A 17,135-nucleotide genomic window follows, 5' to 3' on the forward strand; every position below is an offset into this window, starting at 1 on the left:
ACAAAAGCAGGGGCGGAGAAGCGATGGTAAGGAAATGCAATTTTCAGGTGCTTTTAATGACCATTCAGGAATCTGTGCGCTGCTTTGGTTACTGTGCATTACAACCATTCAGATGTTATGTTTTTTCCCATTCCAAATGGCACCACACCCACTCTGGGCAGTGTGCAAGAAGACATTTTCCCACACATAACCAGATTTGTATGCAGGGGAGGAGCTAGACTAGGGGGCTACCTAAACATCTGGTTTGCCCTACGGTGGTAGCCACCAACTCACAGCCACTTCAGGGCTTTCCCCCGAAGCTGCACAGTGAAAATGTTGGGGACTTACCCCAACTTTTCCCTTGAGAGCGAGGTCACCATGGCCCTTCTGCCATATGACCTCACTCCAGCATAGTTCTGGGGGGACGTTCCAGGGCAGATGGCCACCAGTAATTGGTTGCCAGAAGCCGGGAAGAGGGTGCAGAAATAACATAACCAATAACAAGAGCATGGTTGTCTGAAATGAATGATGTCATACTTACAGCACAGCTCTCGGTGTTGTCAGGACGATGAGGAAGAATAAAAGACAGAACATTCAGGGAGCCTAAGCAGCCCAGTGGAGTGTTGGACTGATTCTCACAGTTTGTCAGCACAACAAAGTAATGGGTTGGGATGGGAATCTGTATATTGGTTACATGCCTACAAAAGAACATCAGTTAAGGACAGGTCACCAAAATCTAGACTTTGGAAAATAATATTTAGACTATTCTATTTAATGAAATCACAATTACCTTCCCCAACCTGGTGCCCTACAGGTGTTTTGGAATGACAACTCCCACTATTCCTCACCATTGGCCATGCTGGCTGGCACTGATGTGAGTTGAGGTCCAAAACATCTGGAGGATACCAGGTTTGGGCAGGCTGACCTGCCCTAGGGAACTAATTCCAGCTATTGGTTTGGATTTGAAGTGCCCATGGATGCTCCACCTGGCCAGAAGGGGGGATGTGATAAGTTTTGACAATCTCCTCCTCCCCCAGCAGCTACCTGTGCCAGTCAAAAAACGGCTCCAAAGGAACTAAGGCTAATTGCCACAGTAGGGATATAATCACATTGATATAACTGACCACTGGGTTCTCCCCACCCCCACCCCCACATCCTTTTCTTCCTCTGTGACAGACTTCATCCTGGCCCTCACTGCTCATGTATCTCCTTCCCTCATTGTGTTTCTGTCCCATGTAGACATCCATTCCATATCTGAAGTGGAAGGAAAGCTGAGTGCTAGTTAGCCTCAGGATTACACAGTTACATAAGAAGATTGGATTTACCTAACCAGTAATTTTCTTTTACTCCCTGCTGAATGCAGGTGGATTCCTGCATCCAGCAGGGGGTTGGACTCGATGGCCTTATAGGCCCCTTCCAACTCTACTGTTCTATGATTCTATGATTTTGAGTAACTGAAGTTCAGTTGGGAATCAAAAAGAGTCAAAGCATTATGCAAAATCTTAACCAATGAAGGTCAACCATTTTAGACATTTTAAAATCATGGAGTAAATCCATTGAAGTTCATTTGTAGTTGTATTTGAGACCGAAAGGTTCCAAAAATAAATGTTTTCATTTCAGTTTGTTGATATTTGAAACTGAATTAATATTTAACAAGGAATTTAAAAATCAAAGGAACCATGAGAGTTAAATTTGAATGCTCCTGGAATTACGATGTCTCCCTGGAACTTTTCCCTTGAAACTCCTGATAAACAACATATCAGTGACACAAGAAAGCCTCCATCACCTTCTACTGAAAGAGTGTCACATGCATCCAATCAAATACTGTACCATGAGGCACAGGGATTAATGGATTGGGTTATCTTGCCATGACTAATCCTGTACAGATTTGAACATGTTTATGGAAGCTTGGAAACAGCACCATGTGGCTCAAGGACATTAAAGCCCTTGGCCTGGAAGGAAGCTGCAGTCTGTCATCGAGGGCCATCCTCCTACACTGCGGCAGAAATTATTTTCCTCTGTCCAAACCATCATTGAAAAATGTGACATCAAGTCTAGCCTAGAAGACAGCAAATCTCAGAACACCAATGCCACAAACCTTGAAGCATCTATTTGCATTGCCAAACTGCTCAAAAGCTTGTACAGCTTCTTGCTTCCTTTATTCCACTTGCATTTAGCACTGCCTCTATAGATCATTTGTTGCCCATTGCTTCATTCACCAGAGTGTCCCCTTTCTCACCAGCCCTTCCTACATCATTCAACGCACATAACAATTTTTAATCAATTTTTTCAACTAGCATGCCATTACTCTAGAATATTTTTCCCTGTATCATTCCTGTGCCCTCTACATACATACGTTTCTGCAACAAGCTATACCAGCAGCCAAGTAATTGTTCCTCTTCCTTAGACATTTGCTGAATCCATTTTATTATTATTATTATTATTATTATTATTTATTTATTTATTTATTTATTTATTTATATAGCACCATCAATGTACATGGTGCTGCACAGAGTAAAACAGTAAATCTTGCTTTCAGTTAAGTACATTCCATTCATTCAAAAACAAACAAGCATTTGGTAGGTAATACTTTTGACCATAATTTGTTCTCCTGAGTATACTTAAGCGAAGATATTTATTCTATTAACTTTGTTGGGCTTTACACAACCATATGCCCTCTAAAGCATCCTGATTTTTTATTTATTAAAGGGTGATATATAAATATTTATTTATTTATTTATTTATTTATTTATTACATTTCTATACCGCCCAATAGCCGGAGCTCTCTGGGTGGTTCACAAAAATTAAAACCATTCAAAGTATGAAACAACAGTATAAAACCATAATATAAAATACAATATAAAAGCTCAACCAGATAAAAACAGCAGCAATGCAAAATTACAAATTTAAAACACCCAAGTTAAAGTTTATAGACTGTTAAAATGCTGGGAGAATAAAATGGTCTTCACCTGGCATCTAAAAGCATATAATATCTGGAGGGGGAAATAATGGATTGGATCCAAATTTAGTTATGCATGTAACTAAATCTGGATCCATTCCAGTCTGGATTCAGGCCTGGTTTGGGGACAGAATCGGCCTTGGTCACCCTGATGGATGACCTTCAGGAGAGAGACAGGGGAGTGTGACCCTGTTACCTCTTCTTGATCTCTCAGCAGCTTTTGGTCCTGTTATTATTATTTATTTATATAGCACCATCTATGTACATGGTGCTGTACAGCGAAAACAGTAAATAGCAAGACCCTGCCGCATAGGCTTACATTCTATTAAAATCATAGTAGAGCGATAAGGAGGGGAAGAGAATGCAAACAGGCACTGGGTAGGGTAAACAGACCACAGTATCCTCCTGGGCTGCCTTTGTGAGTTGGGAGTTAGAGGCACTGGTCTACAGTTGTTCAACTTCTATTTGTGGGGTCAGTTCCAGAGAATAGCATTGGGTGACTGCACTTCAGCATCATGGCAGCTGAACTGTGATGTTCCACAGGGCACCATCTTGTCCCCAATGTTATTTTATATCTATATGAAGCCATTGGGAGCTGTCATCAGGAGATTTGGGGCAAGCTGTCACCAGTATGCTGATGACAAACGGCTCTATTTCTCTGTAACATCTGAATCAGGAAGGGCGTGCACGTCCTGAACCAGTGCCTGGTTACAGTTATGGCTTGGATGAGGGCCAATAAACTGAGGCTGAATCCTGATAAGACAGAGACCCGGTGGGGTTGGTGGTTCCCAGTTCCTGGAATCGGGGTATTTTTCTGTTCTGGATGGGGTTGCACTCCCTCTAAAGGAGCAGGTCTATAGTTTGGCAGTGCTCCTGGATCCATCTTTGTCACTGGAGACCCAGGTGGCCTAGAGCACCCATTATCAACTTTGGTTGGTATACCACCTATGCCCATTCCTGGATAGGGATAGCCTAGCCACAGTCAATCATGCACCAGTAACCTCATGATTAGACTACTGTAATGCACTCTATGTGCGGCTACCCTTTGTGTGGTTTGGAAGCTGCAGCTTGTCCAGAACGCAGCAGCTAGGGTGCTCACTGGGACAACTAGCTCTGCCCACATAAAGCCTGTATTAAAAGAATTGCACTGGCTGCCTGTTAGTTACTGAGCCTCATACAAGGTTATGTTATTATCCTATAAAACCCTAAACAACTTGGGACCAGGAGACCTAGGACCACCTTCCCTTATTTATACCCAGATGACATTACGATCATCAGAGGAGGTCCTGCTCATCATTCCAAAACAAACAGAATGCTGTCACGAAGAACCTCAGCGGCAGGCCTTCTCTGTAGCGGCCCACACCCTCTGGAAAACCCTCCCTCGTGCAGTTCGGGAGGCGGAAAATGTAACATCGGGGCCAGGTTATTTGAAGGAATGCCTCCTCCCATATGTACCTGCCTGGACCTTAAGATCATCTACAGGGGCCGTTCTCTGTAAGCCCCTGCCAAAGGAAGTGAGGCAGGTGGCTACTAGGAGGAGGGCTTTCTCCGCTGTGGCACCCCGGTTGTGGAATGAGCTCCCCAGAGAGGTCCGCCTGGCGCCTACACTGTACTCTTTTCGTCTCCGGCTGAAGACCTTTTTATTCTCTCAGTATTTTAACACTTAATTTTAACTTAAGTTTAAATTTTACTGTTCTAACTCTGTATTTTAATCTTATATCAAATTTGCTGTGTGGTTTTATCCTGGTTGTGCTTTTTATACTGTATTTTGTAATTGTGCTTTTAACATGTTGGTTGTTTTATGATGGTTTTAATTTTTGTGAACCGCCCAGAGAGCTTCGGCTATTGGGCGGTATAAAAATGTAATAAATAAATAAATAAATAAATAAACAAACATTCTTCAAACGACGCTTGAAAACATATCTTTTAGACAAGCTTTCTCTGGACTATAACTTATTCTAGCTTTATATGACATTTGTAAAGTTTCAAAGTTTAAAATCTTGATGTTTGTATACCATGGTTTTTATTGTAAACTGCCCAGAGAGCCAGTATAAATGTATTAAATAAATAAATAAATTATACGTAGATCCATTAAAATCGGTGGGATTTAAAGTTAGAATTGGCAATTATGAGCAAAAGTGGGAAACAATTGGGAGGGAGGAGTGCTCTAAATATGCTTTGAATTGCTGGTGGCTGATGCAGTGGGAGTGGCAGCTACATCTCCCTACCCACCCCACTTCCTTCTCTACAATAGCTTCTGTGGCCCTGGCAGCAAGGTTACCTCTTTCTCATTATCTTGCCTCTTCTCCACTCTCCTCTGTCACCATTCTTGTTGTGCTCTACACATGGAGGGCAACTGTGTGCAGTGGAAGCTGGTGGCTCCGATATCAGTGGGGCAGTGAATCCGCTCAGGGTTTCAGTCACAACCAGTCAGAACTCTAAAGATGCCATCCAAGGTGCTTTGAACCTTGTTTTGCCTGAAACCAGTGCTTCTGACTGAAACCTGGCGCAGATTCACTGCCCCACTGTCATCGGAGCCACCAGACTCCACTGACTATGTGCCTGGATGAGTCTCTTCAGTCCATGGCAGATGTCCCCAAGATTTAGAAACCTGACTTTCCAGTCACTTGATTCTGTTCTACCACTGAAGCTGAGCAGGTTGGTCCTGTAAGTGGCCTGGATGGGAGACTGCTTCAGAATCATATGTTACCCCCTCTGAATTCATTGGAGGAAGAGAGGGGTATAGGTGATTTAAAATAGGATCTTAAAAATTAGATGCCATACTTTACCCTTAAACTGGTTCCTTTTTTTTTTACTTACTGTATAATGTTGTCAAGAGAATCAAAGTGTCCATCATAATTATAATCAAAAATAGGCCCACTGATCACATTTAATCCATTCCTCTCCATAGCATATTTTGGAAGTAGTGTACTATGGAAGTAATCCCATAATCCTGTGGTTAGGAGAACATCAAGACAGAATCAGTTATTAGGAGAACAGTTTTCCACTATATCTGTTATATTGATAAGGTTCAGCTACTAAATACATGGTTCACATTTCGCTCAAAACTAGGGCTTCTGAGACTCTTTAAAAAAAACCTTTAAAAAACCCAAAAGGTGGAAATTGCATATTGCTGGATTTGTTGACTTCTGTTAGGCCTTGTGAGCCCTGGATGAAAGAAAGCCTCAATCCTATTCTGACCGGGAATGGAAGTTTCAGATCCCAAACTAACACCTCCAAGAAACAGACAGAACACATGGATCAAAGCAAAGGCTCAGTTCCACAGTTCCATGAAGCATGAACCAGACAAGGCTGGCATTTTTAAACCTTTCACACAGTGGCTGGAATAGTAGCACCCATTGGATGAAGCCCTCTCAGTCATGTCCCATCCAGGATCCCCTTCAGATACACAAGGCAGGTTGGTAGGGAAGGATTAGCCACATCCTCACCACCTTTTACCTTCCTAAGAGAAACTCCCATGCTGATTGGTCTTCTGCTCAGTCACCTCCCTGCCCATGGGTTAACTGGGTGATGCTGTCTATCAAGCCCACCCCAATCAAACAGAAGAAAACAGGTGAGTAACTTCTTAAAGGAATTTCCCTATTAACCTGTGTCATGGGAATTGCCCTGTTCTTTTAAAATCAGGGAAACCTCTGGGGTTACAGAAATACTCATTCAAGACCAGCCTGATGGTCAAAATTGTGGACATGGAAGTTATGTGTCTGTCTGTCATTACGAAGAAAGGTCAGCCCATGGAGCCAATAGAAGAATGGAGCAATATGGCTTCGGCTTTTCTCTCCCTTTGCCACACAGGTCGGAACATGGTAGTGCCAAAATGCCATGTAAATATATCTGGAAGCAGCAATCCTTTAGCAAAGTATGCTGTATCAAAATGCTGGTCAATATTATTAGAACTTACTTTTGAACTCTTTGTACATGGGAACAATGTTGCTGGTAACTAAGGCATCATATTGTTCAAGACCAGATGAATTGAAGTCTATGAAAAAGAATGGTATATACGATCATCATCATCATCATTTTTGTTTACATTTCTATACCGCCCCAGAGCCAAAGCTCTCTGGGAGGTTCGGAGAGATTAAAAACCATATATATATATATATATATATATATATATATATATATATGTTTATATATATATAAACATATATATATATATATATATGTATATATATATAGATATATATAGATATATCTATATATATATATATAGATATAGATATAGATATATAGATATATAGATACATATACATATACAGATATATAGATACATATATAGATATAGATATAGATATATCTCACACATACCATTTACATAAAAACTTATAAACAGACAGCACACTCAGTGCCCTCACACACACTCACTGAGCTTCTCCAAAATGGGATTTGGCTCTTGGCCTGAAAGGGTTTGCACCCCTGTCAGTACAGATAACTAACCAACTGATGGCTAATGTATTTTATGGTATCAGTTGCTGTGAACAGCCCAGAGAGCTTCAGCTATTGGGCAGTGCAGAAATGTAATAAATACAGAAATCTAAAAACAATTTATAAACAATCAACCATCAAAAGATAAACACAATTTTGTTTAAACTACTGAAGGTTTTGTTCATTAAACTATCATTTCAGATTTATTACTTAAGGTCCTTCCTGTATCCTTGCATGCAAACAGAGGATCAAAGGCAGAGGTAATAGACAGCTACACATGGGACCTGCAACAAAACAGTGCAGAGCGGAGTACACCCTTTTAGGGTTCCAGCCAATCCGACATGCCTTTTTCCAGGATACTCCATTCCCTTCCCCAACTGCAATAGTCAAAATTGCATAGTAACTAAGTATGTTCAGTTCTCAATAGGTCGTTTTGGGCTCTCTTTAGGTTGAATCTTCCACCCAGAAAAAAAACTTTTTTTGGGGGGGGGGGAATAAAGATTTGGTAAAGCTTGAAGTTCCCCCAAGTCTTATGATACCTCCCTTTTGAATATGGATGGTGCCATTTTAGCAACATAACAATCCACACCTGGAGAAAGAGTTAGCTATCAGTATACAGGATATAACAAGAATCACCTCCTTTGAAATCACAGCTGATATATTTCTTGGTGAGATGTGATCCAAGGCGCTTGAGGGTACATTCCCACAAGCACGTTTATCACTCAAAAACTGAAATATAATGGGTGGAACAACTACCACAGGTCAAGCATGACAGACGTGGGTTGGCCCTGGCTGTGTGGGCAAAGCAACGGAGTGCACAACATGCAGGGCACCACTCAGCAGACTCACAGGGGGTGGTTGGGGTGAGGGGAGGGGAGGGGAATGCAGCAAGGCTGGCATATCCCATTTCGAAATAACTAAAACGCAATACTATGTAAAGAACCCCCAGTGGAGGCTGGTGGCTCTGATCTTGGGTGTGTGTGAATCTGCTCCAGGTTTCAGTCAGAACTCTAAAGGAGATATCCAAATTGCTTCGCCTTTAGAGTTCTGACTGGTCCTGACTGAAACCTGGAGTGGATTCACTGCCCCACTGACATCGGAGCCTACAGCTGCCACTGACAGTCCCTCCTCTGGCTCGCCGTCACCACCCCAGTTAGTGCATCAAGTCCTGAATCTAAAACGCCTAACTGCACCACTGGTATGGGTGGACCCAGGGGAATTCAACCCTCCTAATAGCTAATTTTACTGTACAGCAGGTTTCTATGGGCCAAAACGCACATTATTTTAAAACTGTGTCTAGCAGCAATGTCTTCTTTTTTCATATTGATTCTACTATTTAGAAAAACTATTCTTCTTTCAGACAAGAAACAGCACTGAAAACTTCTCTCCCCCCCCCCCCCCGCAACTTTTTCTTCCTGAATGCCACACTTATCCCAAGTGGGCTGTTTCAGTGCTGTGTATATGTTTAAACATTCGGCCACATCCAGCTGATTAAAACGTTATGCTCTTTCTATATAAATAGCGCTACTAACTGGGAGGATAGAGGAAACCGTGGGTGATGTTCAGGTCTGGCTGGTAGTTGGAGCAGTTTTGGCTCTGAGCTGCAGGGATTCGAACGTCAGGCCGCAGACAGTCTGGAACAGTGGGAGGAAGAGAAGGTGCATCTCCCGGCTGGAAGGGGAAAGGGTGAAAAAGAGAAAGAGAGAGAGAGAGAGAGAATATTACACCCACGGTCGTGGCTAACCTAAAGTTTTGCGACTTCCTAGCCCAGGTTTCACTGATTCTATCTTTTCCTATTTTTACAATGAATCATAACAGCACTAAAAATAGAAATGGACATTTCCCCTCCTCTCCAGCCTGTTTATTCCTTGGTTCTTCCACATATTGATAACGTATGGGTGGAGAAAAGGCAGCAGGGGTCTTCGGCCCAATATAAGCCATAGCAGCAAGAACAAAGCAGCTACACTTAGGATCAAAAATAATATATATTTGCCCCCCGGGGGTTTCTCAAAAGCAAAGTGTGTCTGACTGTAACAGACATGCTAAGTGGTGTGACTCACATAAGGATGCCAGAGAAATCTGCAATGGATCCAAATTTGTTCATGTTTCTATGAATCCGATCTGTGGAGTCCACAGCGGACCGTCTTTTTCCAAGTCATACGGATCCTGCAGACTTGGGAACCAATCTTTGACCTGATGAGGGAGGGGGGGACCTGAACTAATGCATATTTGCATAAGTGCACTTTAGTGCTAATGACCATGAGTGCTAATGTGAATAATTAGTGCTAATGCACATTTGCGCTTATGCGAATTAGCACAATCACAACAAGCTTTGGTAAAATATATATATATGATGCCATCAATGGGCAGATAACAGAAGGAAAGACAGCTGACAATCTGCAAAATTGAGACATAAAATCCATACATCCTTAGATTCACACAAGGGCTTCATCGAGAGTATTAATTTCTGCAATACAGGAACATGCATTATTTCCGAGATGGAATCAAGAAAAATATCCATAAAAAGTTGAAATGAACGCTGGTGATGAATGGATGCAGTACCGCTCCACTGCTGCTGGGTGGTGATCTAAGTGGAAGGGGTGGTCCTGCCATTACTGGAAGTGGGCACAGCCTTGGAGCAGTAGTAAGCAACCCATGGGCCTATTGGGGCATATTCGGAAGTCCCCTGAACACAACAATAAAAGTTCACAAAAGACAAGTAACCTCCCCAGAGGCATTTGTTGGAAATTAAAGTGGCAGCAGTTAGAGATCCCCACTTCACTTTGAAGCAATACCAGCTGCCAGTAAGAAAATACAAAAATAATTGCCAATAAAAATTGGGAGAAGTAGAGTATCTTGATGGGCACAAAGGAAAGGGGGGGTACATTGGCAGCTGCAGGCACCACGTTGCCCAGCCCTGCTCTTGAGAGTCGCTAACAGAATGGCATGTGGAGGGAGCGGCCTGCAGTGGGCAGCATTAGCTGCTCTCTCTGGCGTGCCTCTGGCCCTCTCCCCCACCTTGCGTGATACTCAACAATAGTGTCCCAGAAATACTCTCAGCACTATCCCTCATACTAGCACTGGAAAAGCTGAAGATCACATAATCACAAATTGCACATTGCCATCCATGTCAATGCAGTTGTACCAATGTATCATTTCTAATGGACCATAGTCTTTGTTATCAGTAGGTATATTCTGATATCCCTTGTGCATCAATCTTCATAAATATCAGTTTGCCTATTCAGTTTTATTTTCCATTTCACACATTCTTCCTTGTTTTGTTGCAAGCTCAGCCTACTTCACATGAGAGAAATAAAGCATGCTCATGACTGGCCACCCACAAAAGTTCATGGGTCCTTTTGACAATGTCAGCAGAAGGTAGATCTCCAGATGTTTTGGACTTCAACTCTTATAAGCCCTTGCCAGCATGGCCAATGGTCAGGAAAGTTGGGAGTTCAACTCCAAAACATCTAAAGTTCAATTTTAGTCCAACACATCTCAGAAAATAAGAAGAGCCATGCTGGATCAGACCAAGGTCCGACCAGTCCAGCATTCTGTCCACATAGTGGCCAACCAGCTGCCCACAGGAGACCCACATGCAGGACATGAGTGCAACAGCACCCTCATGCCCAAAATCCCCAGCAACTGGTATATATAGGCATACTGCCTCTGATACCGGAGGCAGCATGACTAGTAACCATGATAGCCTTATCCTCTATGAATTTGTCTAAAGCCATCCAATTTGGTAGCCATCACTAAATCTTGTGGTAGCGAATTCCAGAGTTTAACTATGCACTGTGTGAAGAAGTACTTCCTTTTATCAGTCCTGAACCTTCCACCAATCATCTTCATAGGATGACCCCAGGTTCTAGTATTATGAGAGAGGGAGAAAAATGTCTCCCTATCCACTTTCTCCACACCATGCATCATTTTGTACACCTCTACCACGTTTCCTCTTATCCTCCTTTTTTCCAAGCCGAACAATCCCAGCTGTTGTAACCTTCCCTCATAGGGGAGATGCTCCAGCCCCTTCATTATTTTAGTTGGAGCACACCAGGTTGATGAAGGCTTCTGTACCCACCTACCTAGGAATAAACCCCACAGAATTCAATGGAACTTATTTCTGAAAAGATGTGTATAAGATTGAACTCTCGGGGTTTAGCTAAGCAGTACCTGTGCGATACGGAACTGCTGTGTTCCGTGTCTCTTTCCTCCCCGCCCTTTTTAACATGATGCTATTTGCCCTGCAGATTGCCTTGCCGGCCTCGCACACCCAACAGCCAACGACCCAAGGCAGAGCTTCTGAGGTTGGCAAACAGAGCCACAGCAGCTCGTTGTCTCTCACAATGTTTAGTTGAGGTTGCTCTGTAGGTTGGCCTCAGAGGAAAAGTACAGTGCCTGCCTTTGGTTAAGAAGAGCTTGCTTTAAAAGGGAGTCAGTAATCAACGTGTCAAAAGGCATAATTTATTTGTATTTCGTGGGACTCTAACTACAGCATTTGGAAGCAGTTGCTCTGCTCTGCCAGGTCATCTCTCAGCCACTTCCGGGGTTGTTGTTGTTGTTGTTTTAAAAGAGCAAAAGAAGTAAATATTGTCATAAAAAGGAAAGATCCCACAAACCCATTGAACCAGAGTTGTGAATCCTATTAAATTCAGAAAATCCTCTAAAATCTCAGTGCCCCTTTTAGCTTTATATGGCACAGTTTTACTTGGACAAGCCCAGTTTCTAAAGCTCAGACCTTTAGAAACTGGGGTCAGTTCATGAGTGCATGCTCATACTTCATGAACGCACCAGTCAAGTGGTACGTCGTGTTTGAGGAAGACTCAGCATGAATCTAGCCCTGCAAACGGAACTTCCACTTCATCCGGTGCCACATCAAATGGCACAGTTTTCAATGGAGCCCGTTTCCACATTCAGCAGAAAGTCAGGAGGTAGTGAGAATTCAAGCCAAGCGTCACCGAGTGTTGAGCAATCAAGAGGTGCACACGGATGTGCGAATGAGCCCTTAGTGGCTCCAGTCTCCAGCTCTTCTTGTAAAAGAGCAGACCTGCGCAAAGGAATCCCTAGATTGTCAGGCATTCCCAAGAGATAGATGCTCCCTGGTTCTCCCTACCTCACAGCAGTCTTCTGCTTACAAACGGGCAAAACTGCAGGGCTAGTCTGTATGTGGAAAGTTGTCTTTGGACATGGTACACCCTGTTTCAGAATTTTCCAGTTCAGAATAAATGTAGCAAATTCAGAAAAATAAATAGAATTACAAGCATATGGAAAAGGGGCTAATGACGTATTGCACACGTGAACACAAAGAACGGCGTCCCAATGCTGCTTGTGTTTTCTTTTGTTGATGAAAAGCAGTTTCTAGGGAGACCGAGAGCTCGCCTTCATGAAGCAGCTTTGGTGCTGCTTCTGCTGAACCCCACAGTTTCACTGCGGTGGGCTGGTGGCAGGTAATCCTCATTTCAGAGGCATGTCGGGCCAGCCCCTGCCCTCAGCCTGGCTTCCAGCGACCAATCAGTGGTTGCCTTATACCCTAGAATGCCCCCGGCTCAACACGGGAGCAAGGTCACATGGTGGAAGGAGCCATGGTGACCTCACTTCAAAGGGAAAAGTTGGGGTAAGTCCCCAGCTTTTTACATGTGGAGCTTTGGGGGAAAGCCCCACAGTGGCTGTGAGATGGCGGCTGCGTCATTTAACTGACGCAGCACCACTATGCAGCCACCGTGGGGCTAAGACCCATAGACAGCCCCCAATTTTGGGTAGAAAAGCAGCAAACGCAGGGGAAGATCTAAGGCAGCCTTCCCCAACTAGGTTGGGCTACAACTGGCTATGGAGTATGGGAGTTATAGTCCAACACATCTGGAGGGCACCAGACTGGAGAAGTCTGTGATCTAGGGCAAACTTGCTTCTGGAACTTTGAGGGAATCTTGCAGGGGAAGGGACACAATTTTGAGTGAAAAATGGTGGGTGGGGAAATGGTTCAGTATTTCCCATTCTACATATTTCCCTGTTCTAAATTACCAACTCTCAAGGTGTTATAATAGCACATGGGACTCAGTTACACAAGTTTGCATATAATAGGAAGATAGCCGCTTAATATCACAAATTGTAGGATAACTTAAAGACTCTGCAACACAATGCTAGTAGCTCATGCTAGAAGTGCTTGAGGATGTTTGAAGCCATGCTAGTAAGCACGGATGTTGACAGTCATTTTAGTGGGGAGTGGGAAAAGGAGCTTAGGCTTCTATAAGTGTGTGTGTGTGTGTGTGTGTGTGTGTGTGTGTGTGACAGAGAGGGGGAGAGAGAGAGAGGTTCTGTGTGGGAGGAGTTGGTGGCTCAGTGCAACCAGATCCTTCCTCTCCAGGAGATGAGTGTTTTTCCTCTTAAAAGTTCCCCAACACCCAGAGGTAAAATCTTGACGTTGCCTTTCTAAATCACGGCTGTATGCCTCAGAAAATCTGACTAGTGTGTCTGCTACTATGTCTCTGACTCATGATCCAGTGCTTGAGGAGGTCTTTTATGGTTTGTGAGACAAGCTCAGGTTATTGCTGGTCTTACAAAATAAAATTACATGTCGCCTGTCAGTCCACTTTGAGATGGGCTTTTCATCCCACACTAATACCTCAGTGCCACAGTTGCTTACACAGAGCTGGCTGAAGACTGTCTGTTTAGACAGGCTGCCCTTTGAAGGCTGGATCACTCTGCTAAATTTCTCCATGTGATGTGTACAGGAGTACATGACCAGATGGGGAAAAAAGACTAGACTGTGCGATGGGAACGTCCATCCTGAGCAGCAGCTTAGACCCTGATTCTCACCCTAATGAGGAGGGACCAGCCCGATCAGTTGGACAAGGAGCAACATCACACTTAGACCTGAGCTGGAACCGGAGCTTAGACCTGAGCCCGGCACCCTTTACGCTGGAGACCTCCAGAGTCAGTAATCTCTAAGCCTGCCCACACAGACGCAAGGGACCAGCGCCATCCACGAAAGAAGACACACCGTTGCATAAAATGTGCATATGTTAACTTTATACAAATTTAGAAATAATTAGTATAACTTAGAAATATATTCCATCTCACCATGGTGCAGACAACTGTGACAAGGTGACCTCTGAGTCTACTTGTTTAGTCTGGTGTGGGTGCTAAGTGTTGATGGGCAACAGTTCTAATGTTTTTTTATCTTTAAACTGGAATTGGACTAGACAGCCCTTCAAATAGGGGACACTTTCTAGTGCCAGCTCCATGTTTTTGAGGGCCCTTGCACAAACACCCCCAGAGCTCCCTTTATGGTAACAACTGTGCTCCATACTCAACACATAGAAACTGAGTCCAAGGGCTTCTCTAAATGAGCAATTTATTGCACACTCATGACTGGCCACTCACAAATGTTTTGGGGTCCATTACATGAAGTCATCAACAACCAGGACGTCTGCCGCAGTATTCCATGGAAATCCCGCTATGAAAAGAACCACTTTTAATGTAACGATATCCATGAAAAAGTAGAATCGTCCACCACTATACGGTGCTATCTCAATAGAACTGAAGAGAGGGAAAGTATTCAATTTGTGGTCGCCCCTCTCCACCCATGTACAGCCCATAACAATTGTGCCAAAAAAACAGGAAATACAAAGCCCCAGGTAAGCAATGTGATTTCCCCTTAATGTGGAAAACACTGCAAGTGGTTGGAGTGTTTATGGCTCTATAAGCGCACTTGTGCAAGTGGTTCTAGGAAGACCTTAAGTATAGGAAACACATGAAGATTAGCACCAACAGAGCTAATGTGAAGAATGCTTCCTATACTGGATGTTAGACACAAATGACATTGCCTGATCTTCATACGGTAATCAACTTCACGATAAAAGACTGCCCTTTTCGGTACAGCCTTCCATTTTACAACAAAAGGAAAATGAATCTGAAAACTTACTGTTTTGCTGATCGTATATGAACTCCATAGTGGCATCCAGATGTTTTGACTGTATCCACTCACATATTTATTCTGGAAAAGGAGGCAATAGGTACTCTGTTTCTGTAGGACAAGGGGTCTGCCGTAAGGCAAATGAGAAGCTTCGGCCTCCGTTTCTAGAATACAAACCGTAATTACTCAGTTCCACACTTATGACATTACTTGGTGTGGGGGTGGGGTGATGGGGATGTAGCAACATTTCCAAGGTTATTCCTTAAATATATAGGCGTATTCAAGATTTTTGCTTTTTGATACATTGGAAGGAGTAGCATAAAGACAAGACTTATCTAAAACTTGGGGATTAATTTTATTTATTTATAGAAAGATAGATAGATAGATAGATAGATAGATAGATAGATAGATAGATAGATGTAGACATTAAGCCCCAGCTGTTGGGGGCTCTGACCAGGACTGAGATCATGTCGAGAAAGTGTGTGTCTCGGGCAAGGGTGGGCTAGAGGAGTAGGTAAGTCTTTTTCCCTGTTCTGCAGTCCTAGCAAAAACCATCACCTTCCCTACCAAGTTCCTATTTGGCTTAGGAGTGAAATTCCCATCGCCACTGATGATTGAGGGTGGTATTAAAGGAAGGAAACGTACAACTCAAAGTGAAGGGTTTCACTATCGTGTGCCGTCTGGTTACAGGGCTAAACTAGAAGGGCAGGAAACAGAACTTGGCAGGAAGGGAGAGAGGGGCGAAGAAACAGTTGCACGGTGCAATACCTACACACATTAATTCCCATGTACCTCCCTTTTTGATTGCATGATGAATCAATGGGGCTGGGCAGAGAGTTCCACTGCTGGTAAAAATTGGGGAGCTGGGTTGAATGAGTGCCCGAGACCTGTTCAAAACCCCAGGGCTGCGAGTCATTTTTGTTAACTCTCTCAAAATTCAAAATCTGCTCACTGGCCCCCAAAAGCTGGAGATCTGATTTCATTCAGCTTGCCTTGATCTACCCCGGCCTTTTCCAACCTAGTGTCCTCCAGATTTATTGGACTGGATTTCCAATAATTCATATTCAACATGGTCATCCACTTCCCCCTGCCTTACCCCTTCTGCCTTTTGCCTGCCTGCTGCTTCTCTTATACATACACCACTTCCCTATAGCCCTACCCATTGCCATCACTGAGTTGCTGCTGGGAAGGGTTGGGATAGGGTTTCTCACAGGCCCTAATTCTTGTCCTTCCTCTTCCATTCTGCTCTCAAGCTGTACTATAATTAGACAGAAAAGGGTAACACTTTGGAGTCCCTCCTTCCCAGAAAAGTTGCGGGGAGGAGATCACACAGATTTGTCACTGGGCATCTTTACATTAAGGGAAAATCCCACTGTCTTACCACCAGAGCTTGCTGCCTCTGCATTCTTTGCAGGATTGCAATCAGCTCCACTACACTGGCAGATATGGGCGATCGATCACATGGTTTGAAATGAAACATTCTGTTTCAATTCCCTTCTATGCTTTTCATTAGACAGTGCCACCTAGTGGCTGAAATATCACACTACACCGACATTAAATACTACTGTTTGTGCGCATTTTATTTTAATATTCAATTATCTCTGGTGTTTTTTTTGAAGCAGGGTAAACCTGAAAAGGCTTGGGAGGATCCCTGGATGCTGATGATGTCTTGCAATGGACCTGCAAACTTCCATGAGGCGTCAATCACAAGCATACAATAAATCACTGGAGTAGAGAAGCTCACCATTTAGACATGGCAGGATTTCACACCATGGTAATTGTGTGAAAACTGCTGCCATTAATTTCCTAAAGGGTGTATTTTTTGAGTTTATATGCCTATTA

General features: G+C 43.4%; 1 protein-coding gene across 1 annotated transcript in view; it reads right to left on the reverse strand.

Annotated features, from left to right (window-relative positions):
• Window positions 1-17,135, reverse strand: part of ENPP3 (ectonucleotide pyrophosphatase/phosphodiesterase 3) — a 69,394-nt gene that overhangs the window by 1,803 nt on the left and 50,456 nt on the right. The window contains exons 20-24 of the mRNA XM_063124672.1: window positions 15,303-15,457; window positions 8,914-9,052; window positions 6,858-6,935; window positions 5,759-5,891; window positions 521-677 (exon numbers count right to left, since the gene is read on the reverse strand). Coding sequence (XP_062980742.1) covers window positions 521-677; window positions 5,759-5,891; window positions 6,858-6,935; window positions 8,914-9,052; window positions 15,303-15,457 — 662 coding nt within the window. The remainder of the gene's footprint in view (window positions 1-520; window positions 678-5,758; window positions 5,892-6,857; window positions 6,936-8,913; window positions 9,053-15,302; window positions 15,458-17,135) is intronic.

This window comes from Elgaria multicarinata, chromosome 4 (genome assembly GCF_023053635.1).
Source record: "Elgaria multicarinata webbii isolate HBS135686 ecotype San Diego chromosome 4, rElgMul1.1.pri, whole genome shotgun sequence".
NCBI classification, from domain to species: domain Eukaryota; kingdom Metazoa; phylum Chordata; class Lepidosauria; order Squamata; family Anguidae; genus Elgaria; species Elgaria multicarinata.